Raw genomic sequence first — 25,154 nt, forward strand, 5'->3', positions numbered from 1 at the left:
AGAAAAAGAGTTCCAAAATTGCTTTGAAGGGTGGACTAGGTGCTGGCATCGGTGCACAGCTTCCCAAGGGGAGTTCTTCGAAGGTGACTGTAGTGATATTCGGCAATGAGGTATGTAGCACTTTTTCTAGGATGAGTCCGCAAACTTAATTGTCAGACCTCATATTAAGTAAGTGGAGATGATGTATTTGCTGGTCCTCAGCTTACCATCTTAACTAATGATGGGGAAGTAAGAGCTAAATAGCATCTCAATAAAATGTAGAGAAGATTTCAAATTGAAAGTGTTGAGAAGCCTAGGAAAGGAGAAATGATAGAATGGGACCCAGGATGATTAGAAAAATGTGAAACGTGGGGAGCACACAATGAGGTGCTGCCTATGTGGGAAAAACAAACATATCTAGGAGAAAATAGCCTATAACAAATATGGCTCAAACATTTACTGACCAGGAAAAAACTTGAAAATTGGAAAGGGTTAGAGGGCAATGGTCAGAATGTCCAACCCAAGGCCAAATTAGACAAGAAAAGGGGAACAGGTCCTGGGTTTTAATGTGCTGGCACACAAAAATCCGATGAAAAGCAAGAGCTTCCAGTAAACTACAGGTGAAAAGAGCAACTAATGACTTTAGATTCTATAGTGATGGGAAGATTCAGAAACAGTGAGATGGGGAAACAAATTTCAATACATGGGATATTTGTGGGGGGAGAGGGTTAGAAGTGAGGGGAGAGGAAGACTAGTAAGAGTTTCAAGAAAAGAGCACAGAAATTAAAAGTACTTAAAATAATGTTGTTTTTAGAAAACTACACAGACTATGCCACTCACTTTAGTGCTGATACAAGATCAACATGAAGCAAGGCTCCAGGAGATGAAGGGAGCAAAATTAGTCGGGCACAGGAGTGAACTGAATAGGAGTAAACTGGAAGATGTCTGCCAAATGAACAGTGGGAGAAAGGCAGACCAGCGAGTTTATCTTAGGAGGGTGGGTGCTAAATGCTGGGGCCTAAGGTAGCCCATGCCCTTAAAAAAAAAAAATGGCAAAGACCTGACTGTGCAAATATGCTGGTCCTGTTCCTCCAGCACAGAAAGAATCTTTCTCACCAGGATACTTTTCAGGGCAACACCAGAAAAATCCTCATCCATTTCATCAACCAGAGCTGCCTTTAAAGCCAGCAGGATAGGCGCAGGCTGAATTATTAATGACTTTCCCAGCTGTTGAACTCTGTGCATCTCTGATTATCTCTCAGAGGGGTCTTTGGGCAGGAAAGGGGAAAAAAAATAAGATTTTCTTGTAAAAGATTTTATAAGGAAAAAACACCCTTCAAACAATCAAGCACCTAAGACAAGAGCTGAATACCAGAAAATACATCTCTGGTACAAGGGAGAAACACAGCAGCAACTGTTGCTAAATGCCTGGGATTAATTGCCTCCAAGAGAGGCTGTAATTTAAAGAAATGAAAAATATGCCTACAGACTGCCGTCTGGGTCCTGACCAGACAGTCAGGCTGTCATTACTCCTCAGTGACACACGGCTCTGACTCGGGCTTTATAAATGAATCTCTTGCAGCAAATAGCTCAAAAGGCCATTGTTCTCTTGACAATACACAATTGACTTTGTTGAAAACTAGACTATTAAAAAAATACTTGTTCCCCTATGCTCTTGTGTTTCTACCCAGTCTCCAGACAATAGAAGGCCTAGTTGGTATTCCTGTTCCTGGGTGGCACAGTGATCTTGGCCAAGTCCTTTCCTCACTTGGGTGCCATTAGGAACTGAGGCCTCAGTCTTCACTGCCAAAGGCTGTACACACGTGAGGGATTAGATTTCTGGAAAGAAGGCACAACCCAGCTGATAATATTCATAGGGGATACCTAATAGCATAAGTCTCTAGGAACTGCAGGCTTCATTTCTCTCCAAGGAACAGTGATATAACAGATAATCACCATCTACAAATTCCTCCCTTCGCTTATTCTACCTTTAATTTCATCTGCATATGCACAACAGGAATATGAAAGTCCACATTCCTATTGTGCATTTTATGGTAACAAATAAATATAGAGTGCACCTCCAAGTGGTTATGTTTTCCTTTCCCCCTCCTGGCTGTGTAATTCTTTCCTTCTGTATTTTCCCATTCTAAGCCTAAGCAATCAGGACAGAGTCCATTTTCTTTCTCTTCTTCATTCCTCATAATAAATATTCATATGTATTTTACTTGCCCAGAAAGAGTACTAATTCTAAAGCTGCTGAGCAATATTATGTTTCTAAGCAATGGGCTCAAAATCCTCAGTAAGAGCTAGAATTCAAGTAGGCACATATTTTATAACTATTTTGGGGCTCTACAGGCACTGGGTATCCTATTTCTAATTCTCAGGAAGTCTCCTCATTTTTCTGAGACTTTTCATTATTCTACCTTTGCTGAGTACAAGGGAAATTCTTCTAAGGTAGTTAGCTCCAACAAAGATCCAAGAACTTGGTGGGTTACGCCCACCTGCAACTTAGACTGAACACAGCACCTTGAGCTGAGCGGCTGCGAGCTTCCAACGGGCGGCCGGATGGCGAATGGACTTGGAGCTGAGCTAGCTGCGCCCTCCACAACTAAAATTGAAGGACAATAACTTGGCTGTTCCCCTTCTCCAATTCCCCCCCCCAAAAAAAATCTTAAGAAAAAAAAAAAGATCCAAGAACTTTAGAGCTAAAAGAAACTTCAGAGATTATCTATTGGGTTGTTGGAAAAGTCATGAGACGTATTTTGTCTGTTTTTCAAAGGTCATTTATTTACATAAAGAACAAAGATCAATCAATGATATATTGCCCATTTTGTTCAATAACCTTTTGCCATCTTTCAGTGAGATTCATAATTCCTCATTCATAGAAGGACCTGTCTTTATTTGCAAAAAACTGAACAAGGTGCTGATTTACAGCCTCATCTAAATTGAACGTTACACCACGCAAGGAGTTTTGAAGACAGCGAAACAAGTGGAACTCTGACAAAGCAAGGTCAGGCGAGTATGGTGGGTGTGGCAACACATCCCATCCAAGCTCCAATAATTTCTGACGGGTGATCTAATTTGTGTGTGGTCTCGCATTGTAGTGATGGAACACAACTCCTTTACAATTAACAAGCTCTGGACGTTTCTGGATGATGGATTCATTCAAACTGTCCAATTGCTGATAGTACACATTCGAATTGATTGTTTGGTTCCTTGACAGGAGCTTGAAAAACACGACGCCTTTAAAATCCCACCACACTGAGAGCATAATCTTCCTCTGATGAATGTCTGCTTTCGATGTCGTTTGAGGCGAATCATCACGTCGGGGCCAAGACCGTTTGCGCACCACATTGTTGTAAACAATCCACTTCTCATCACCAGTTATCGGTCACTTCAAAAAAGGATCGCTTTGCTCACGTTTAACGAGCATATTGCAGATGTTTATATGCGCCGCCAAATGAACTTCTTTGAGTTAATGCGGAACCCAAATATCAAGCTTGCTTATGTATCCCAGCTTCTTCAGGTGGTCGTGAACACGTGAATGATGAATGTTCAATGTTTCTGCAATCTCTCGTGTCATGTAACGTGGGTTTGACTCAATCAATGCCTTTATTTTGTCATCATCAACCTCGGTGGGCCTCCCTGACGGAGGAGCGTCGTTGAGATAAAAATCACCAGCACGGAATTTCGTGAACCATCGTTGGCACTGATGTTCTTGTAGAGCACTGTCACTGTAAACGTTATGCAACTTTTCACAAGCTTGACACGCGTTCTTCTCTTTATGGAAGTAAAACAGTAAAATATGGCAAAAATGCACAGTTTGGTCTTCCATCTTCAACTTGTTGTAAAATCCCCAAAACTCAACCAAATTGCTTGATTTTTTTTTTTAGAATGAAGCTAGAACTATCAGCTGTCAAATGACATAGCAATAACATACATGCGAATGACGCTAGTACTTCCAAAAATGAGCTAGTGCCATCTGTTGCAAACATGTGTCATGACTTTTCTGACAACCCAATAATCTCCGTGCACAGATCAGACATTGAGGCCTAGGTTGCGAAAGGGACTTGCCCAAGAACAGATGACAAATCACATGCTCAGCCAAAACTAGAACCCAGGGCTATTCCCTAGACAATAGTTGTCAGGCTATGGGGACATTGACAAGTGATCCCAGTTCCAACCACTGCTGTTCTAGGAGTCACTTGCTATTTTAAAACTTAGTTCAAAATGGTCCCAGTAAGAGTAAAAAAGGACTTGGGGAGCAGCCAGGTAGCTCACTTGGTTAAAGCGCGAGCTCTGAGAAATAGGGTTGCTGGTTCGATTCCCACATGGGATGGTGGGCTGAGCCCCTCGCAACTAGATTGAAAATAGCAACTGGACCTGGAGCTGAGCTGCGCCCTCCACAACTAAGATTGAAGGACAACGACTTGACTTGGAGCTGATGGGTCCTGGGAAAAAACCACACTGTTCCCCAATTTTAAAAAAAGTTAAAAGAAAAGGGGGGGACTTGGGACATTTTATTTGGAGAAGTATGAAGTGAGACGGCTGAGCTCTTAGGCAGCTCATTTCCCGAGGACCACTCACAAACAGGCCCTGTTCTTAGAGAACACCAAGGCCTCTTACACACAATACTTAACATTCAGTCCTCATGTTCTCACCTGTATTTCACTCACAGCTTTCTAACTGGTTTTCCTGCATCCACATATTTGCTACTTTAGGTCACCCTAACCAGTGCTATCAGTTGGCCTAAAACGCATATTGAATAATGGCTGCCCTCAGATAAAAATAAAATCAAAATTTCTCAGCTAGGCATTTCCAGCCCTCCACAATTCAGGCCTTTCTGATCTTCTCTCTCATATTACAAACAACAAACTCCATAGCTCTAGCCACAGATCTATTCAGGGCCCCCAAGTAAACCCTGTAAATCTCCTATCTCTGGGCTTTTGCATAAGCTACTCCTTTTTTCTAGACTCTCCTTCCCTACCCCATCTTCCACATCAATTCATCCAAGTCCTCTGCAGACTTCACACCCATCTGAAATCCATGAAGTCTTCTCACATCTCCCCAAATACTCTCCTTTCAGGCATGCTGTCCAGTACGTCAGTCACACCTTATTACAGTCTATCTTGTAAGGTGTTTATGCAGAAATCTGATTGTGTTATTCCATAGCTTAAAACTCTTCAACGACTCCCTCGCACCTACAAAATAAAGTTCACCTCCTTTGCAAGGCCCAGAAAATTCTCTAGATCAGGTGCCATGTTAACTCTCGGGGTCCATCTCCTGCTACATATCTCGGACTTTACAGTCTAGCCATACCTATCAACAAGGGAATTCCTGACATATTCCATGCTGTTTCATGGTTCTATGGCTGTGCATTTATTTGCCTTTCTCCTAAGTATACCAAGCAAAAGGTCCTATTTTAAGACTTCAACCTTTCTCTATTAATAAGCCCACCCTGGAAAAACAATCAAGCACCACAAAAATCAAGTACATAAAATTATTTAAAACTCTCTTGTAAAAATGAAGGGAACCATTTCTTATCTCATCCCACTTTAAGAACTACTTCTGTACACCACCACCACTCGACAAATGTAGTTGGTTGCCTGAGTCTTTATCACTTTAGCAGATCCTAGTATGTAAGGAGAATAGTAACTTTACAGTGTATTTTCTTACAGTTTCTCTTGCAGCACTTCCAATATTAAAGACTCTGTGATTTGTTAGTCAAAGGAAGAGAAAAAAGCAACTCTGTTTCAAAACAGTAAACAAATAACTTCTCCCTCTGAAGATGTGCCCTTCCCTTTCTTGGCTACAAGTTATGTGTTTGCTATTAGTAGTCACTGATTCCCACAGGGTCTTGGAAATTCTGGGCACAGAAGAGAGAGAGCAGGGGCAAGTATCAGCAAAGACATATATATGGCTTCACTACTGGAATTTCTAGCCAAAAGAACTTGAAGCTCACAAAGCTGTCAGATTCTGTTGATAGATGACAGGGGTAGTATTACCTGGTTTCTAACATATTTTCCTTGCCATGGCTCAACTAAATTTCAGTTACGCCAATCAGGTAGATGGAGAATATTAAATTCTGAACTAAAGACAAGCAACTTCCCCTATGCCACACCCAATCAGCTGGTAGAGCTGAGTGACAGCCTTCAGAGCTCTCCTCGACTACATCAAATACCAAGAAGACCTTTCAATGACCTCGCTGCCAGAAGGTATCTAGCGAGGGGACCATAACAGAAGCTCTGGCAGCACGATGCTCCCCTGTCTGTGTGTGGGGTAGTGCATCATGCCAAACTGAAGAACCAGAACCCATCTTAGACACCCAGAAATGACTGTCATACTCAAACAAAACATTTTTGCATATTTGATCACAATATGGATTTCTGGGTAAAGGGAACCAAATACCACCAGATAAATAAGAATTAAGAAAACAAGTGTAGGGCCGGCTAAGTGGCGCGTTGGTTAAGAGCTGGCTTGGGACGCCAGCTCTGAGCAGCAGATCCCCGGTTTGGATCCCACATGAGGGCCAGTGATACTGAGCCCTCTACAGCTAAGATGGTGAACAACAGCTAGACCTGGAGCTGGGCTGCCGTGAGTCACTGGCGATGGCATAGGCTGCAGCGGTGCTGCAGTTGACTGCCATGAGCTATCATGAGTGGCTGGCAGCTGGCATAAGCAGCCGGCAGCCAACGTGAGCTGCCAAGAGCCGCCATGAGCGGCCATCCAGTGGCTGGTGACCGATTTGCCTCACTGGAAAGAGTGCAATGATAATACCAACATGGGCCAGTGAAGCAACGTTCTCTACAACTAGACTGAAGAACAAAAGGACAGCAATTTGTCTGTTCCCCTTCCCCGATTTCCCAACGCTGTTCCCCTCCCCCAATAAAATCTTTAAAAAAAAAAAAAAAGAAAAGAAAACTAGTGTAATAGACCTAAAGACACTTCATCTTGAGGCTGAAAGATCAGACTTCTTACTGAGATGTTTTTCCAAAGTACATCCCAGTGTCACAACTGGGAAGGAAGGACTTGTTCTCTTCTGTGCTGGCAACAAGTTGTAAGAAGTTGAATATCATTACCCAGTAGCTGGTATGCATGGTGGAAATATTTGTGAATGATCTAATCTGAAACTTCTCTAGTTCTGACTGTTGTGAGTTCAAGGTATCTTTTGCCTGGGAAGGAAATGCAGTTATAAAAAGAGTCACGAAGAGCAGGAACACGAGCTGGGGATGATTCTGGGATCATAAGCACATTTAGAATAACAGATAAAATGTGGAAGGGGGTGAGGACAGCTGGAACAAGTCGTAGTCACATACTCGTATACACCACCTCTTCTGTAGGCCTTAGAAACTACGGGAACATAGCACTTGATCTGGCTTCATAAAAGCCCCCCTCCCTCTCTCCAAAAGGATAGTAAAAATGAAAAAGTGAATTTTCTTTATGCTTATTTGCCATCTACATTCTAGCAGGCAGACAGCAATGTCACAGGCAGCCACACCTTTACCCTGTTTGTGAACATCTTTATGCAAAGACAGATGCTGAGGGCTTTAGGACAGATCTGCTGACAGCAGGTTTCTGGATGTCCTGTTTGTGCATTTTGACAAACACAGGGACCCTGCAGTCTCAATCCTTGCCACAAACAGAGATGAATGGCAGGAGAAGATGCCTGCCTAGGAAGATGGTCATTAATCCAGACCACAAAAAAAAAACCTAGAAAATTTAACCTGATGCTGACCAACCTTTAAAGCTATCTTCCCCAGACAGCTTTAAATCTAGATAGTCTTGCTCCGCAGCAAGTTCATGGAACAAGGGCTCAAACATGGCTGTACATCATTTCCAAAGGTTTTTAAATCTGCAGGACAAAGAAGTCAAGACACTAAATATGCTTACTCCTCTTCTCTAATCTTAGACATGTCTGATTTTGGTCAAGTCTCAGTATCCTCATTTAGAATACCACAGTGGGGTAAATAACTATCTCATTGGGTTATTATAAGGATTAAATAAGATTTAAAAATACCTATTATGCATAGTAATATATTTCTATATACCACGAATGTTTTTGCATATTATAAATTAGTATACATATGAAAATTATTGCTGATACTTTTCATCCAGTGGATGATGGAAGAGAACCAAACTGATGGGATCTGGGTAATGGCTCCCTTCATTTTCTGGGGACTCTATACACCGGGATGGAACAAGCTAGCAAATAGAAGCGGCCTGCAGAGGTCAAAGTGGGGTGGCACAGGCAGAGGCGGGACATGCTGTGAAAGTGAGGAGGCCCAATAGAACAGTCTCTTTTCACGGTACTCTAAGTGTGCTAGGATTTCAGGCCACGTCTAACTTACCTGAAAAAACTATACATTACGACTGTTCATGCCTCTCCTCCTAGGTACTAAAGCTAAGAAGCTAAGCAAGGAAAAGGACTGGGGCAGAGAAATTAAAATGGGCCGGCACACTCCCTAATTTCTCATTCTCTTCCTCCTCAGAGCACCTAGACATGAAGAGAAGAGTAGTAACCACAAGCAGCACTCAGTTTACAGTAGGGGGAAGAGGGCAGAGAGAGAATAAACGGGCGGCACGTCAGCATCAATCAGCCAGCAACATCCTTCTCACTAGAAGACCTGGACTACTAATATTGAGGTGACTAACTCACTGCCGGTAAAAACAAGGTCATTGTCTGCGTCAGCCCCAAAAGAAAGGCAAACACCCAGGGGAGGGACTTTCAGAGGGGCATTAGAGAAATCAGCCCGTTGTTACTAACCAGGGAACAATACGAGACCCCTAGGAAGAAACAATGATAAGTCAGCGCATGGAAGGTGAAGCCAGTGTAAATTCAGGTCGCGCTGAAGCCAGGGGAGGTGCGAGCACAGGTGGGCTGTGGGGAGCACGAGGAGGAGGCAGTCTGACACAGGAAAATCGAGGGGGAAGGAGGGGGAAAGGGAGGAGGTGGTAGCAGAAGAAAGAGAAGGTAACATGAGAACAGAACATTTTAAACTAACCCAGAACTCCATTGTGAAGGACAAGTCACGAGGCAAGATACAGCTCAAAGGCATGAGCCCCGCGTCCCACCACTGCAGAGATATCAGCCTTCCAGTCGTGCATGGAGAGAGGGCTAGGCGATCTGCATTGCCTCCCTGAGCTCCACAGGATCACTGAGGCTTTTCAGCAGCACGAAAGCCCAGCAGCCTCGTCATGTACATTGAAACTGCTTCCCTGAACAGACCGCAGTGCTGGAAAAATAATCCTATCTACAGGGGGACACATCTCACCACAGGCGTCTGGTGTGAAGACCCTTCCCCTTCACTGCCCAGATATGCATCCCCATTCCCCTCGAGTGGACGGAAGGAGAGTGACGTATGCTGAGAGTCAGGGATGGAGGACCAACACCTCTGCTCCACTTGCCATACCACAGTGCTTCCCGCCATCCCTGCATTTCCTTCACATCTACATCTGCCTCAGGCAAATGCACCTCCCATTTAGTCTTCCTTCTGCTTCCAAGCACATGGTTGCTAGTGTATTTAAGGATCGCGTCAGGAAGGCCTATTGGTACAAAGGTTGTTCCCACCTTTTCAGTCCTCTCTGGCAAAGAGATTTCTCAAATACACCAAAAAGCTCTGTTGCAAGATGTCTCCTGGGGAACTACCCATTCAACTCACAGAAGAGGAAGGTTGCGGGGGAGCAAGAACTCGTAAGATCCCAGCCCTGACCGGGCTCTGTCATGATGGAGGGAAAAAAGGAAAATGACTGACAGGCTGTCTTATTCCAATACTTCCAGCAAAAAAGAAGGTGTGTGTGTTGGGGGGTGGGGAGGGGAACGGACGGGACGCCGACACCCTTCTCTCTCTCTCTCTCTCTCTCTCTCTCTCTCTCTCTCCTGTTTGGCATGTTTGAGAATATCAAAATATAAGAATCAAAACAAGAGCCAAATGTCCAATTTCATACAAACCAGAAAAATTCAGTTTCAGAATGGAAAGAAACACAATGAATGGCTAGAACGGTCCAGAGCAGCAGGTTAGAGAAGGCAAAACCCAGCAGTCAGGTAGGGGAGCCTGAATTCTGGAGCCTGAGGCTGACTCTGCTCCTTTAGCTCACCCCCATCCTCCAACCAACCGCTCAGAAAGACCAGAAGAGGAAGGAATCATTTCTCAAACCACCACAACAATTAGGCAGGCAACTTTCAAAGGATCCTTATTGGGGGTGGAGGGAGAGTGAGACAGTTTAGGCAAGGGAACAGGACCCCAGTGTATCAGTGTGATGAAGGGTACTGAGAGAACCTGCCTTTTAGGGAAATCCGGGTATTTTTATTTTTAATCTCTATACCTACTCTGCTTAAGAGAGAAAACACCAACCCTCCTGCTTCCCTGATACAGTCAAGACAGTCCACAGGAAGCATTTCCACAGTCACTGTTCATGCAAAAGGGAAATTAAAATGCTGCCTGAACACAAGCAGCCATCTTCTCCCAGTCTGGCCTGAGGCCCAATAAGCTGTCTCTTCCCACAGGCTCTGGTAAATCAGCAATGCTACTGCCAGAGGTGAGAGTGCCCTGGGCATTTGGACCCTCGGTCCCTCACCCCATCCTATTAGTCATAAATAATAACTTAAGGGTTTGAAGAAAGAAGGTCAACCACTGCTGCCCAGACAGTGGCCAACCTGGAAGCCCTAGGAGCTTGGGAAGAGACGGAAGCAAGCAAGCTGAGTGTGTACTTACTCAAAGTCCTCAAATTCCAAGTCGGTTCCCTCCACTGATGGACCCTGGCTGTCTGAGGAAGAGGAGGAGGTGGAAGAACGAAGGCGGTTCTGTTGGTAGCGCATGGAGCGCTGGCGAATACTGTCTCTCCGGGAGAGGTACTGGATCATCCTCTGGGCGTAGTATGCAGCAGGAGATAATCTGAGAGAGACAGAGATGGACAAACACACACTAGCACTAATGTGGGGAAGGCTGCGAAAGACCATAAATCCAGTTCTCCCATGGCATCTCCCTGCTGAGGCAAACTTGGAGACATGGAAAATAAAGGGCATTTCACTCACCAGGAGGTTTGTACAATATGCGCAGTATGCTCATCAGACTACCACCGATGCTTCTGTTCTGAGATGAGGCAAGAGACTGGTTCATCAGTCATCATCTGATCAACAGCGGCCCCCTCCCAAGAGAATAACACTGGACCTTTCTTTTTCGTTTCTTAAGGGACCTCTTTTAGCTTCTCAGGGGACCCTTCACAGACCCACGGCTTTTCCTCCATCATCATGCTCAAAATATAAGAAATGCAAGGGACTAGCAATCATCTACAGGTGATCTTTTCTTTCATTTTATAGATGAGAAAAGCAGCCAGGAGACGGTAAGCCTGAGATGACTAAGGAGGGGACCTACAGGCATCGTCTTCATCAGGACTCCTTTCTTCTCCAACAAACAGACATGCTCCAGATTTGTCTTAGCTCCTTAAAATGACCTCTTTAACCTCTTATCTCTCCTTTACAAATTATTCATAGATATTTGTAACAGAGAAAATATTCAGGACAGAGACAGAGTAAAACATACTGAGAACATAAAATCTAAAAGAAAAAAGATTTTTCTATTTCTTACAACACAGCACCAGAGCCTACATGGGAACTGAGCAATATGGAAGGCTGCGGTCATTCCTTTTCCTTCTTCCTTACTGTGGCCATTCTCAATAAATAGTCTAGACCTGTATTTTTCCAACTGTGGCTTAGGTCTTCATATTTCATGAAAATGTCTACTGTCCCACACAACTTGCCACATTCCCTTCTTTCTCAAGTTTTTCCTCCATCTTTCACAACACTGTTATATAACTTCAGCTGTTAACTGAGAGAATGAGAGATGAACAATAACAAAAGAATGTTTTATATGATATTACATGGATTACTAAGAAATTTCCAGACTTAAAACCTGCCTGAGGCACACACTTTGACTCGACAATTCCACTAGAAGTTTTACCCTCTAAAAACACACAAGAATACAAAGATATGTATATATATAAAGATATATATATATATACACACACACACATATAGCTATATAGATAGAATTAGTGAAAAACTGGGAAACACCCCAAATGCCCATCAACAGATTAAAGAAACTATATCCATACAAAGAAACACTATGTAGCTATTAAAAAGAATAAATTATCCCTATATATGCACAAAAGCCCTCTACAATAATGTGCGGGAAAAACTGAAAAATGGTGTGTGTACACACATATACATATATACACACTAACATGCATGTAAAAGTATATTTCTGTACTTAGAACAAAAAACTAAGAAAAACACAGCAATCCTAATGAAGCTTCCTTGGGATCTTAACTTCTATAATGTTTAAACATAAAAGGAACAAAGCGTGTGTCTTTTCTTAAATGGAAATCTGGAAAAGCTGATTGAGAGTAGAAATACAAATAGTTATATCCAAATGATAGGAAAAGTATTTGCAAACATCTTGTGGCTGACCTTTCGTTACCCCTGGACAAAGTCGCTGGGCAAATCCTCAGTAGGATGTGGGCCAAAGGGTATCTGCAGTCAGCTGCTGTAGGAAGTAAGGCTGCCTGCCTCTGAAATACCTGTCATCAGAGGTGGCATCCTTCTGGCCAACGATCAAATGGAATTCCCAAGGAGGCCAGCTGACAATATTTGGAAATCAAAAGCCTGTGATACGGAACAGTATGCTGCATTTGGCACCCCTGAGTCCAAATTATCTTTATGTAGCAGATGAGCATGGGATGCATAGAGATGCCTTGGGCAAGATCATTAGAGTACGAGAACAATTTCTTAAAAGTCTCAACTTGTGGAACTTTCATTATCCGTTTGGGCTCCTGTACCCACTCATTATGCAAGGATGAATCAAGAATCCTAAATTTTCAACAGACAGAGGTCAATACTCTTGAGTTGTTTCTATTCTATCAAATATACAGAAACCTCCCAGCAGAAATCAACCACTGTTGGTTAAATTCTCAAGTCAATGAGACTAGAAAAGAATGTAAAAAAAAAAAGTTTCAAGAGGAGAATGAAGGTTCTTTTTTTGGGAACTGATTCTGAAAAGTGACCCTAAGTACACACTCATTGCTCAGTTTATCGCCTACCCTAACTAATGGGAAAATTATAATATTATTGGTGACAGAGGCAGAAATAATGCTGACACTGACAATAATAAGTAAAGACTGCTCTTTTATGTAGGGGCACAATTTCAGCACTAGGTAACAGCAATTGTTAAATTTCACTGTAGGACAGGAATTCCCCAAGCTACAGAACTATGCATCAATTATTAAAAAATAAAATAAAATTCTTGGCACAATTATGAAATACAAGCACATCCCTAGCCTCATCTTTTTAGGTATCCAGAAGGAAGCCAAGGATCTGAATGCTGAGGTGCCTCACAAAGGCTCTGGTGTAGGGTGAAGTCTAAGGGAAAAAATAAATTCAAGCACCAGTAATGAGGTAACAATTATCCTCCTACTGAAGAGCTGGATAACCACCAAACTCTTAAGTGTTCCAAGTGAAAATTTTAAGTGTTTGAATAAATTCTCAAGTTTTCTTCAAGGAAGAATACTTTCCCCTCCAAAAAAACCGTATTTTTTGTTCAAAGGGAAAATGCAAACACTAACACCCAAAGTCTGATACTTTCTGTGATAAAGAGGTCTGTCTGAGTAGGACTAAATGACAGATTTATTACATGAAAGGACAAATAAGGGTCTTTAAGAATCACTGTTAAACTTGTCAAGTTGAAAATTCTGGGGATGAGATTCTCATTGCTGTCTAAAAGAAACTGCAAGAAGTTATCTATCTCAATGTTTCAGGGTAGCTGATGCGTGCAAAAAATTTTCCTTTTCTTATTTAGGGCTTACTACTTTCAAATATGATTAGAGACTAACATAAAAATTCTTGCTTCGGTCATCATCTAAATTGTCTACCTGTTTTAAAGTCACTGACCCTCACGTTCCCGGATCCTTGGATTTGCCATTTCTGGGGAATGAAAAAGGAGTAAGAGGATAACGGGGAGTCTTTTCACGAGTATCTCTGAAAGAATGCTCGGTATCATGACATAACAGTGGCAACAACAAAATCATTCAATGTCTCTGGAATCAACCTAGTCTAAAGGTTTTTCTAGACTTGAAATTCTTAATCTAGAGCAAAGCTTATTTAGCTTTATCTGACCTATACTGATTTGCCAACCCCACCGTTATGAATTACCCTTTTCTTTTGGCAAAGCCTAACAATGTGCTCTGCCATTGCTTACGTAATGGGCAGGTTATCCCCTTTGGAGATCATTAACAATCAGTAAGTCTGGCTGTGACAACCCTAAAGGGCTTCTCACTATAAATGTTATAAATCAACTGACACCCAAGTTTTGTTCGCAGTTACCAGTCAGGTAATGGTGGGCCTTGAAGTCATCTGATTTTTTTTAAAACCTCTTCAAGAACTTTTCAAATGTCTTCTAATCAGGGTAGGATAAGCACTCTAATAAAATGCCAACTTATTTTATTCAGTTACCATTTTGTAAGTCCTCTCTTCCTTCAGATAATCTCCGATAATTCAACATCTGAATGAGCTTCATTTCTGTCTCTTGATATTCTAAATTCTCTCTCAAATGAGAGCAAGTAGGATTTTTTGTTTGTTTGAATTTGTAAATAATTTTCCTATTAATAAAAGCTTTTGTTTCCCTTTTGGCTGTCCATCTGAAGCGCAACAGCCTCTCTGATAAAAGAAAAGGAATATACCCTGTAGCTCTGCCAGTGGCCTTCTCAGGCCCCTCCTCTAGCACCCCAAATTACAGAAATGAGCCCGAAAGGACAAGAGCTCAGTCATAACCCTCTGTCACCAGAGGTTCTGTTCACTTACCTGTAACACTTCCCAACCACCTGAACCACCTGTCTCAAAACTGTAACTGAAGAGTAAAAGAGCACCAGGACCAGAGAGACACAGAAGGGGCTTCCAGCAGCTTGGCAACCCCAAGGGCAGCCCCTCCCCCCACCTAGTGTCATTTCTCACTTTGGCCTTACCTCGCTGGGTCTGGGTAAATTGGGTGCTCTCTGGATCCTGCTCCATCATAACGGGATAATGAAATGAGGGAAGACTCCAGCAGCCTCCTAGCAGAGATTAAAAAAATGGCAATAATCCCTGTCAATTACCAACTCAGAGGTCATTCATAAGGGAAAAAGGGGGAAAGATAAATAACATCCCCCTCTGCAACTAGCTAATACCTGTTATTTGGGATCACACCCTTCCTACAAACTAAGTACTTAGAGACGTAAATAAATGAAGAGCTACAGAGCTCCCACACTGGATATGGCCACTGTATTATGTTGAATACTGCTCTTCAGTGAGAAATGAACAAGCGCTTCAGAGACACGATCGTATTTCTCTTTGCAGTGCCTCCAGCAGACAAATAGGAGGTTGGGGTCAACACAAGAGGGGGAAATTAGGCGTACCCAGAGATTACCACGTAGTGCCAACATTTATCTCGGTGTTCAGTTCCTCCATGTCATCCTATCCACATCCCCTTATCTTCTACTCATTCTGCTCTGCTCATACCCTTTTTTTGTAAGAAAGGGTACTCCTGGGACTCTCTTAACAACTGACAAAAACTTTAATTATATAATCTAGCCCAATCATAAATTCAACTGATCATATATGATACACACATTTTATTGAGCACCTTTTTTGATGCCAGCCAATATATTCTTCTATTTAACCCTCACCACAACCTGGAAAGGTAGGCATTACTGTACATACATGAGAACACTGGGCTGGGTGGCACCCAAGCTCTTAAATGATGGCGCCAGGACTCCAGCGAAGGTCTGTCAACTCCTCAATGCTTCAAACCACTATGCTATCCTGTACGACCTTCTAGGCTCCAGGCAGGCAAAAGGTGCATATGCATCCACAGTGAGTCCAGGCTAGAATGTGGGCTCAGTTATTGCTGGACTCCCCACTTTTTGAAGGGTAGCCAGAAATCTGGACTTTTGCATGAAACCTCTTGACTGTTAAATTTTAGCTAAAACATTTTTTTCCCTTTTTGTACACCAAAGGCCAGTTAAAAACTCATCTGATAAATGTGGCCCAGACCATGCCTGCCACACTGCTTCCCAGCTCAAATGTGCCTTGGCAGCCAATCAAGCCCCTGCCATGGAACACGTTTCTAAGGAAATGGTCTCAGAAAGAAATGCATAGCGTTCCTCTCAGGCAGCATCTTGCCTGGCTCTCCGGGGAACAGGTCTCCGGCTCCCTGCCAGGCTCTTCTTTAAAGCAGATCTGCAGAATATGGACAGCAGCTACCAATCTTTTCCAATTGAGTTAATTCAATTCACTGTTATTAAAACCAGCTGGCTTTAGGTGTAGTCATGTGCAGTCACTTTATCCCAGCAACTGGCTTGTGGAAGCATTTCCCCTAAAAGCCCAGAGAAGAGATACAGCAGAGGGCCTGTCAGCCTGGCTTGCTACCTTTCCCACCCAGGACAACCAACTGTTAATGATGTTTCCTATCTAGACAAAGCTTAGTATTCCCAAACTTTAATTAGACACTTTAAGCCAGTCCTACCACTGCAGGGAGAGGATACAATATAACAAAAGAGGAAGAGAAGACAGCAATAAAATACATCATCTCTCTGGTTGAAAACTTGAATCTTCAATGGTCTCACTGTTTATAGCAGCAGAAATGCTGTTTCATCAATGCTAAGACACGCTCCCCCCACCACACACACACATTTAACATGTCTGAAATAGAGGTGCATTTTATAATAGTGTGATGTGGTTTAATTGGCAGGATTTTTTTTTCTTTCATAGGAGTACATAAAATAATGGCATATTTTTTGAGTCTTGAAATACAGACTGTGAGAGGAAGGGGTACGAGGTACACAGACTGGAGAAGAGAAAGGAAATTTTGAGAAGAGTATTCAGGACACTTATGCTATCTTATGTAACACTTATACATTACTAATAAATCAGCTCTATAGGAACTGGGTGGGAGTTGAAGAATGAAAGCAAGACCCGGGATCAGCTGACTGCCCTGGAACACCCAGAAGCGTGTTTCATCCCAAAGGGCTCCGGAGTTAGTCCTGAACATCACTGAGCCCTGCTGTGTTACCCTATGAATGGCTGCTAAGGAAGCAGAGGCCCTTTGGCAAGGAGCATCCTCCAGAGTGACCAGCATATATCCTTTCCTTAAGTATTTCTGCCTGGAACATGAGCCTAAGTTAGGAGCCTGAGATGACCTGCTACTAAGCAAGGCAGTGACGGTATTCAGAGTCTCCTGTAAAGGAGACTCTTGAACTAGAAGAGTTGCATTCAATAATTTCAATTTTAAGGACTCTATTCTATAATCCTGCAAAATCTACTTTCCACCCTACCTTCTGATCTTAATTAGAAGACTTATTTAAATCAGAGTAAAACCAAACTGTTCAACTTCGTTTCTGGGGAGTCCCTGATGAGGCTCGTCTGCCACATGCATCCCCTGTGCCTACTTACTACATATTTGTTGGCACCATTTGCTCCCCAGGCAATACATTGGATTGGCAAGTCATATACAGAGACAGGGTGCCAAAAAAACGTATACACACTTTAAGAAAGAAAAAAACTATTAAAATTGTAATACTCAATATATACCGATAACAAAAGATGAATATAAATCACGTTTGACTTCTGCAATTACAATACAAGAGGCACTCAATATGGTTACCACCTGCATCCGGACACTTCTAATTACAGCGAACTACTGCTTGAGCAACGCTCACCAAAGTGTCCACTTGTATACATTTTTTTGGCACCCCTGATGTATGTGGCATTTTAACTAATACACAAAATCAGGAGAGTAAATTACTATGAATAGCACCCCCCCACACACACATACACATCACTCATAAAACATTAAGTTCCCTACAGTTACAACACAGGTACTGTCTGAAAGAAGAAAACAAGACTTCTCCAGGGTCGGCAGAGTGGCACGTTGGTTAAGAGCTGGCTTGGGACGCCAACTCTGAGCAGCAGGGCCCTGGTTCGGATCCCACATGAGGGCCAGTGACACTGCCCTCTACAGCTAAAATGGTGAACAACAGCTCGACCTGGAGCTGGGCTGCCGTGAGTCGCCTGCGACAGCGTAGGCTGCAGTGGGTTGCCATAAGCTGCCATGAGTGGCTGGCAGCTGGTGTGAGCCGCCAAGAGCCACCGTGAGCAACCGTCCAGTGGCCGGCGACCGATCTGCGTCACCTGGGAAGAGCGCAATGATAATACCAACATGGGCCAGTGAAGCGACGTCCTCCACAACTAGACTGAAGAACAAAAGGACAGCAACTTGTCTGTTCCCCTTCCCCAATTCCCCAACGCTGTTCCCCTCCCCCAAATTCCCAATAAAATCTTAAAAAAAAAAAAAAAGGAAAAAAAAAGAGACTTCTCCAAGTGGTGTTGAGTAAAGACAGAACTACAGTTACTAGACGAGTAAATATCACCACCACTCGTAGGACTGCCCAGGAAAGCTTTTTCTCTCCTACAGTTTACCTTCTTGCAAAGAGGCATCAATGGAAAATGACACGAAAAAATGGGTCGGGAGGGCAGCAGTGCTCCTTCTGTTCTGCCCACCACAAATCTGACTTAACGAGCTATCATCCAGTTTGATAATGGGAAATCAGGTGGGACTTAGGAAGGGCTCAGATGAGCTTGTTCAAGTTCGAAGCTACCATTTCATTTTGACCTATAATCTCAATTTAGAAATGTTTTAAAGAGTCACAGAAACTCTGACAGGAAAAAACCAAACCTTTTCTTTACAAGTTTGCCTGGTTCACTTCATTCTCTATACAAGTAATGTCCAAATGAGGTACAATAGTTGTGTTATTTTGATCCACTGAGTAGGAAGAAGACATTAGAACTTTTGATTTACAATGTATAATCATAATGTATCTCTTTTTCTTTCTCTCTCTCTCTCTCTTTCACACACACACACACACACACACACACACACACACACACACACACGGATTGCTCAAAAGCCTTTTAGTAACAGAGGTATTTTTTTAAAGTTTGGAGTCCATTGTTGTATCAAACTATATACTACTTTAAGAAAATTCAATATTTAATAAAATATAATAACCACAAATATATAAAACATAAAAACTAAAAACATAAAAGCATAAGCATATTCACATAGAGAGAGCAAAAGAGAGAATGATAAAGCAAATGTGGTAAAATGTTAACATTTAGAGAACATGAATAAAGAGTACATGGAAATTCTTTGCACTGTTTTTGCAACTTTTCTGCAAGTCTAAAATTATTCTAAAATTAAAAACATCCAAAAATCAAAACCTAAAAGTAAATAACAGAAACTAAAGAGAAAACTATTCATTTTCAAAAGATTACTTCTTAAAAAGGATTTCTTCAAATAGCAAGTTGCCCTAATGCTCTAACGTGGGCCAGCTGCCTGTTTTTATAAATAAATTTTTTTTTCCAAAGACAGCTATATCCATTCATTTATTGCTGCTTTGGAGCTAACAAGGCAGAGCTGAGTAATTCTGATAGGGACAGGTCTAAAGTATTTACTACTGGGCCCTTTATAGAAAAAAAGTTTGTCCAATCCTGCTCTAAAATATTTGCTTACATAAAATCCCTTGAACGATAAGGTGGAGTCACTAAGGAACAGAACAAAAAAACCTGAAATCAAAGTATTACACACTAAAGTAACTTATCAAAAATGATTATTAAACCCTGCTAAATTTATTAGTCAATAGGAACAAAATTCAAGCTGTAAAATTCCTAAAATTTTACATGAATACAACCATTTCTTCCTTCCCTGATTAATACTTTGAATATGTGTAAGGGGGTTCCCTACATCAGCCATATCCTTTAATGACTAGAAAAATAAAAAGCAGTGGAAGAAAGCTTTGGAAAAGAACAAAGTTGTCAGGGCAGATGAGATGGTCAACCAAAAAAAAAAGAAAGAACCGTTGTTTCAAATTCAATGAGTATCAGGGTTTAGGAGCAGGAAGTTTGGGTACTAGTCTAGGCAGAATAAACAAGCCAGTGACAATTCTTCCTTACTAAACAATTATATCCTGAAGATATTCTTTTAAGTAATTGTCAGATCACAGAGAAACTCAACATCTAAAACCAACAAACATGTTCAGACCTTCTCTAATCACTGGAAACAACTGCCAGGCTCTGTGACTTGTACTAATATGGAAAGCCTGCTCCTAGAAGCTAAAAATGCCACTGGTGCCACGTGATAAAGAGTCATTTCCCAGCGTTGCTGTGAGGTCTGGGTGACATCAGCTATTTCAGTTCAGGGGAGCCAAACCCAAACTAATAGCGCCCTTCTGCCTAGGAAATAAAATCCAAGTTCCTCAGCTTGGCATCCAAAGGTGTGCAGCCAAATTTCTCATTCCTTTTGGATATACTGTGTGCTCTGGCCCAAAGGTTTTCAAACTTTTTGGCCTCAGAACTCCTTTAACACTCTTAAAAAAATTATTGAGGACCCCAAAGAGCTTTTGTTTACAGGGTTTTATCTATCAATATTTACTATATTTGAAATTAAAACTTACAAACTTTTAACACACAACCATACAGTTCATTAGTCATCACACTGATAACCTCAATTACACGTCATGTAGCCTCTAGAAAATTCCACTGAACACTCATGAAAGAATGACAGCGAAAAAGATAAAGAACATCTCAGCATTATTATAAACAGAGTTTTGACTTCAGGGATCCCAGGCCACACTTTGAGACTCGCTGCTCTAGCTGAACTAAACACACCCGCACTGTCTCACCTGTGTATTTTGCTTGGCCATTTCTTCTTTCTGGAGAGTTGTTCCCCATCTCTGCCTGTAAAAATCCTTCAAAGCTCAAATACCTGACTGCCAGCCAGAAGTCCACCTTCTACCCCAATACCCCATAACACTGGGAAACCTCTTTTAAAAGGCCTTTCCCAAGTTACTCTGTACTGCAGTTACTTATGTCTTGTCTCTGCAACTGGACTACAAACTACACAAAAGCAGGCACTGGGTCCAAGTAATCTTTTTATCCTCATTAAAACTCATATCCTGATTAACACTTAATAGGGATCAGAAAACATCTAAGAAAATAAATCAGCAGGCCAAAGTAGATTTGGAAGAATAAGCAAGAAGACATATCTGCTTGCCCGTTATTGACCCCAGACTTTCAAAGGTTGCTGGATGTCCAAAAACTCACACTAAAATTCCTGAAGGAACAAAGTTTTCAGAAACCGCTTACATCACCCTTCATCCCTCTGGTCACCTAAGCTTCTCAGGTTAAAATGCTGACACAGTTGTACTGATAAATGCAGCGTAGACTGGTCCCTGGGACGCTTATTAAATCATAAAGTCGGAGACTGGCTACTTGCCTGGGAAGCTACCACTGATGCTCTTGGACAGTGAGTGTATTGCCAAAAGAGGCCTCACAGGAGAAAGAGGGCAGTGGTTTCAGGGGGACGAAGGGGCAGGAGGCCAACGAAACCTGGATGCACTTTTGTCTTCTTAATTTCTGAATCCTGCTCTGCAAACCCCCGGTCTCTCTCTGCTTTGGCGCATGCCTGGGCTGGGAGATGACAAGCCCTTATTCTTTGTAAAAAATAATTGTGTGTTCTGAAACGACACCTCTATTATGATTTCCAAATTGACAGCTCTGCTTTAAAGCGGAGGCATCCAAGCCTCCCCATTTCACACACTGGCAATTATCGTTTAAGTTATCCAACGATAGGCACTCATCTGATCACTGCAGCCCCCCCACCCCCCAGTTCTAGGGGTACACTTGTAGCACATGATGCAGTTGCAAGCAGAGACTGGCTGGCAATTCCTGCCCTTGCTGTGGGGTTAGACCAAGGCAAGGTGACACTGCTAAAAGGTTAAACTCAGGAAAAAAACCAGACACACTGCAGAAAGAACTCAACGCCCATTGTGTGGATTGACCTCATTTTACGATCATCAAGCATAAACAATTCATGGGGCTCAAAAGAATGCCTTTCACCAGAAGAGCTTTAAAACATCTTTACAAAACATTAACGTATCCCTCAATGCCTCTATGTAATGAGAGATAATGGTAAAACATCAGAGCACAACATAATCACAGACGTTAAAACGGAAGAAGCTGGAAACAGAATTCACACATAGTATGCAATTCTGTATCTAGCTATACGAAATTCTTACCTGCAAAGTTAGCCAGATCCCTCTGGGAACAGCTGACCCTCTGTTAACTGTTTTGGCGGGTGGTAATTTTTAATACCACTGTAAAATGACTGGCTGGTACTATGCTTAGTTTTTGTGTATCCTCAACACATTGCACTATAGTTATGAAACTTCAATCTATAATAAAAACTCACTTTTGTCAGCATCTGAACTCAAAGGTCCAAGGTGATCTACATGGACATGTTTACTCTGTCTCCAAATCCATTTTCTCTGGGAGAATTGGGAGGCCTGCTCACAGACCACAGACTTTTTTTTTTTTTTTTTTTTAAACTACGGATTTAGATCAGAGGCTTTTCACCAAAGGATGAGTGAGAGCATATCAATGACAAGTTCCATGGCTACTTCTGGTACCCACATGCACACATACCTTCATGTACAGAAGCTGTAATATACAGGTTTAGACTTTAATTAAGAGGTAGTGCAGCCTAATTGGTTTCCTCCAAATCAAGAAGAGATTTATAGAATTCAATAATCCTGAATTCTCAGCTAATTTATTCAGAAAAGACAATTCTAAAAAAGTCTATCTCTAGACCCATGAGTTTTACAAAGAATACGAGTGCTTCAATAACAGCAAACCTTTACATTTCTTCTTAGATGATTTTTTACATTCATATTCCTAACCTGAAATTTTCCAAACCCACAACCAAGGTCATGCTACTCACTCTAGTATATTGCAAACACCACACTTTTATAATATGAAGCAAAACCTCAGCGTCAACATCAAGAGGGCAAAGAGTTAGTGTGAAACCTTCTAAGAATAAGAAAAGGAATGCACAGTGGGCTGGGCATTTTATTAACCACAAGCAAAGAGACAGCCTTCCTCACTCATGTCTGTTCAAGCAATGAGGTTTTTGGAGTCTATGAAATCAGACAAGAGGACAGATTCCAGCTGGGCCCTCAACTATCCACTATTAGCCCTCGAGCTAACACGAAACTCAAAGTACAATAAATTTTCTTATATCCAGGGTTCATTCTGAACTGCTTCTCTTAGTGACATTTGACTTTCACTGATTCGCCTCTGGGGGGACACTACTTGCCCTTTCACCCTGATTCTAACTTCAGCAACTTTCTAGATTCCTTTTGGACTCAGCATTTGACTCCACTGGAATAATTTCTCCACCATTTCCCTCTGTCTAGACAACATGAAATTGTCAGAAATGACACCTGAAGTACAATTAATAGAGAAACTGCAATTTCCACTCTCCTCCCCCGTTCCCCCAAAGAAGCGCACATTAGCGTCCTCCAGCATGTCAATCAATACTAACCTGAAGATTAACTCTGTGGAGCCCGGAAGCCATTTAATTCCAGCTTGCGAAATATTTATGCATTGCCCCCCTCTACTATAATTAGAAGGTAAACTGCCTTCTTTTCACTAGCACTAATGATTATAATCTCAGAGATCTGAATGCCTGCTGAATCGATACCTGGGTAAAAAGTCCTGACACACACTTTATCCAGCTGCACTTGATTTAGGGAAATCACAGACAAAAGTGAAAAAGACAAGGCAAAAGAAGAGAGAGGCAATGAGAGAGGAATGACTCAAGACCATCCACCAGGCAGTACTATTATAACTATTATAAGAACAAGCTGGTTTGAAGCCATTGCCAGTTCCTTGTGAAATGTAATATTAAAGAAGCAGCAAAACCAAAGGGCTGCAAATCATGAAATAACTTAGTGGTTTTCAACAGGGGAGGGTTCCCCCCAGGAGACATATGGCAACATCTGGAGACATTTTTGGTTGTGGCAACTGGGTGGGGGGAGTGCAATGGCATCTAGTGGGTAAAGGGCAGGGATGCGGCTAAATCTCCTACAATGCATAGGACAGCCTCCCACAGTAAAGAATTATCCAGCCCCAAATGTTAAAAGTACTGTGTTGAGAAACGCTCTGCTATGTCTTAATGGTCAGAGACTAACCAAGAGAAACTGAATAACTAATAGATGAGGCTTTAGCTTTAGAATTTGATTGCAACTTAAATTCATCATCTTGTGTCACTTATTAGTTGTGTTATCTTGGGCAAGTCCATTATCCTCAGTGTCCAAATTTAAGGAGAAATCCCTATTTTACAAGGTTATGATTACGTAAGAACATATGTAAAGGACAGTAGCTAGCATAAAGTCCAACAAATAGCAATTATTTTTTTCTTTCTTGGATTACAACTCCCAAAGTGTCTACAGGGAATGTGATGCACTCTGGCCACTGAAGTCACTATGCCTAAAAAGGTGGTTTCTTAGAAAAAAAGGCATGTGTTGAAGGATGAGTACTGTAAAGGCATAAGCATGGGTATTTGTGCCCTAAGAATCATATGAGCCTCACGCAAATAAAACAAGAGCAGTCAGTCATCTATCCACCAATCTAGCTGCTGATCTATCCAACCACTGATTCAAACTACAAATATTTGAGTATCTACCTTTGGGATATAAATTTGCATATAAAATAGATATGGTGCCTGCAGTAGTCTCCAAAGATGGACCCCCAAGAACCATACGTCCTGATACTGTTGCCTGTGTGGTGCCCTCCCAAACTGAACCTAGGCCGGTCTGTTAACTTGCTTTAACCGAGAATGTGGCAAGGTGTGCCAGCTCTGGGCCTAGCCTCAACGAGAACTGACAGCTGCAGTTTTTTCCCTTTTGGAACTGTCACTTTTTGGAAGCCCTAAGCTGCTAAGTAAAAAATCTGGCTACTCTGCTGGGGAGGCCACATCAAGAGAGGACTTCTGAGACTACATGGAGAGGGACAGGCTTAGCTATTCCAACTGAGCCTCCTGGTGACTCGAGAGAGACCCCAAGCAAGACCAGCAGAACTTCCCAACTCAGCCCAGTCTACCCAAAGAAAAATGACAGATAATAAAACTGTTATTTTTAAGTCACTAAGTTTTGATGCATGGTGTGTTATGCATCAGTAGGTGAATGACAATAGTTTCTGATCTTATAAAATTTTTGAGCTGGTCACATCAGCAAGCAGCATTATAACTAAGTCC

At 42.0% G+C, this 25,154-nt stretch overlaps 1 protein-coding gene across 9 annotated transcripts in view; it reads right to left on the reverse strand.

Moving 5' to 3' along the window:
- The window catches only part of AMBRA1 (autophagy and beclin 1 regulator 1), a 172,257-nt gene that overhangs the window by 95,887 nt on the left and 51,216 nt on the right, over positions 1-25,154 (reverse strand). For 6 of the 9 annotated variants that reach the window (XM_019656467.1, XM_019656461.1, XM_019656464.1 and 3 more), the window contains 2 exons: positions 14,992-15,078; positions 10,692-10,871 (listed from right to left, as the gene is read on the reverse strand). The exons of 1 other annotated variant lie outside the window; for it this stretch is intronic. In XM_019656467.1, coding sequence (XP_019512012.1) covers positions 10,692-10,871; positions 14,992-15,078 — 267 coding nt within the window. The remainder of the gene's footprint in view (positions 1-10,691; positions 10,872-14,991; positions 15,079-25,154) is intronic. 2 more of the 9 variants (XM_019656468.1, XM_019656466.1) reach the window with 1 other exon arrangement.

Source organism: Hipposideros armiger, unplaced genomic scaffold, assembly GCF_001890085.2.
Source record: "Hipposideros armiger isolate ML-2016 unplaced genomic scaffold, ASM189008v1 scaffold_258, whole genome shotgun sequence".
In the NCBI taxonomy this organism is placed as follows: domain Eukaryota; kingdom Metazoa; phylum Chordata; class Mammalia; order Chiroptera; family Hipposideridae; genus Hipposideros; species Hipposideros armiger.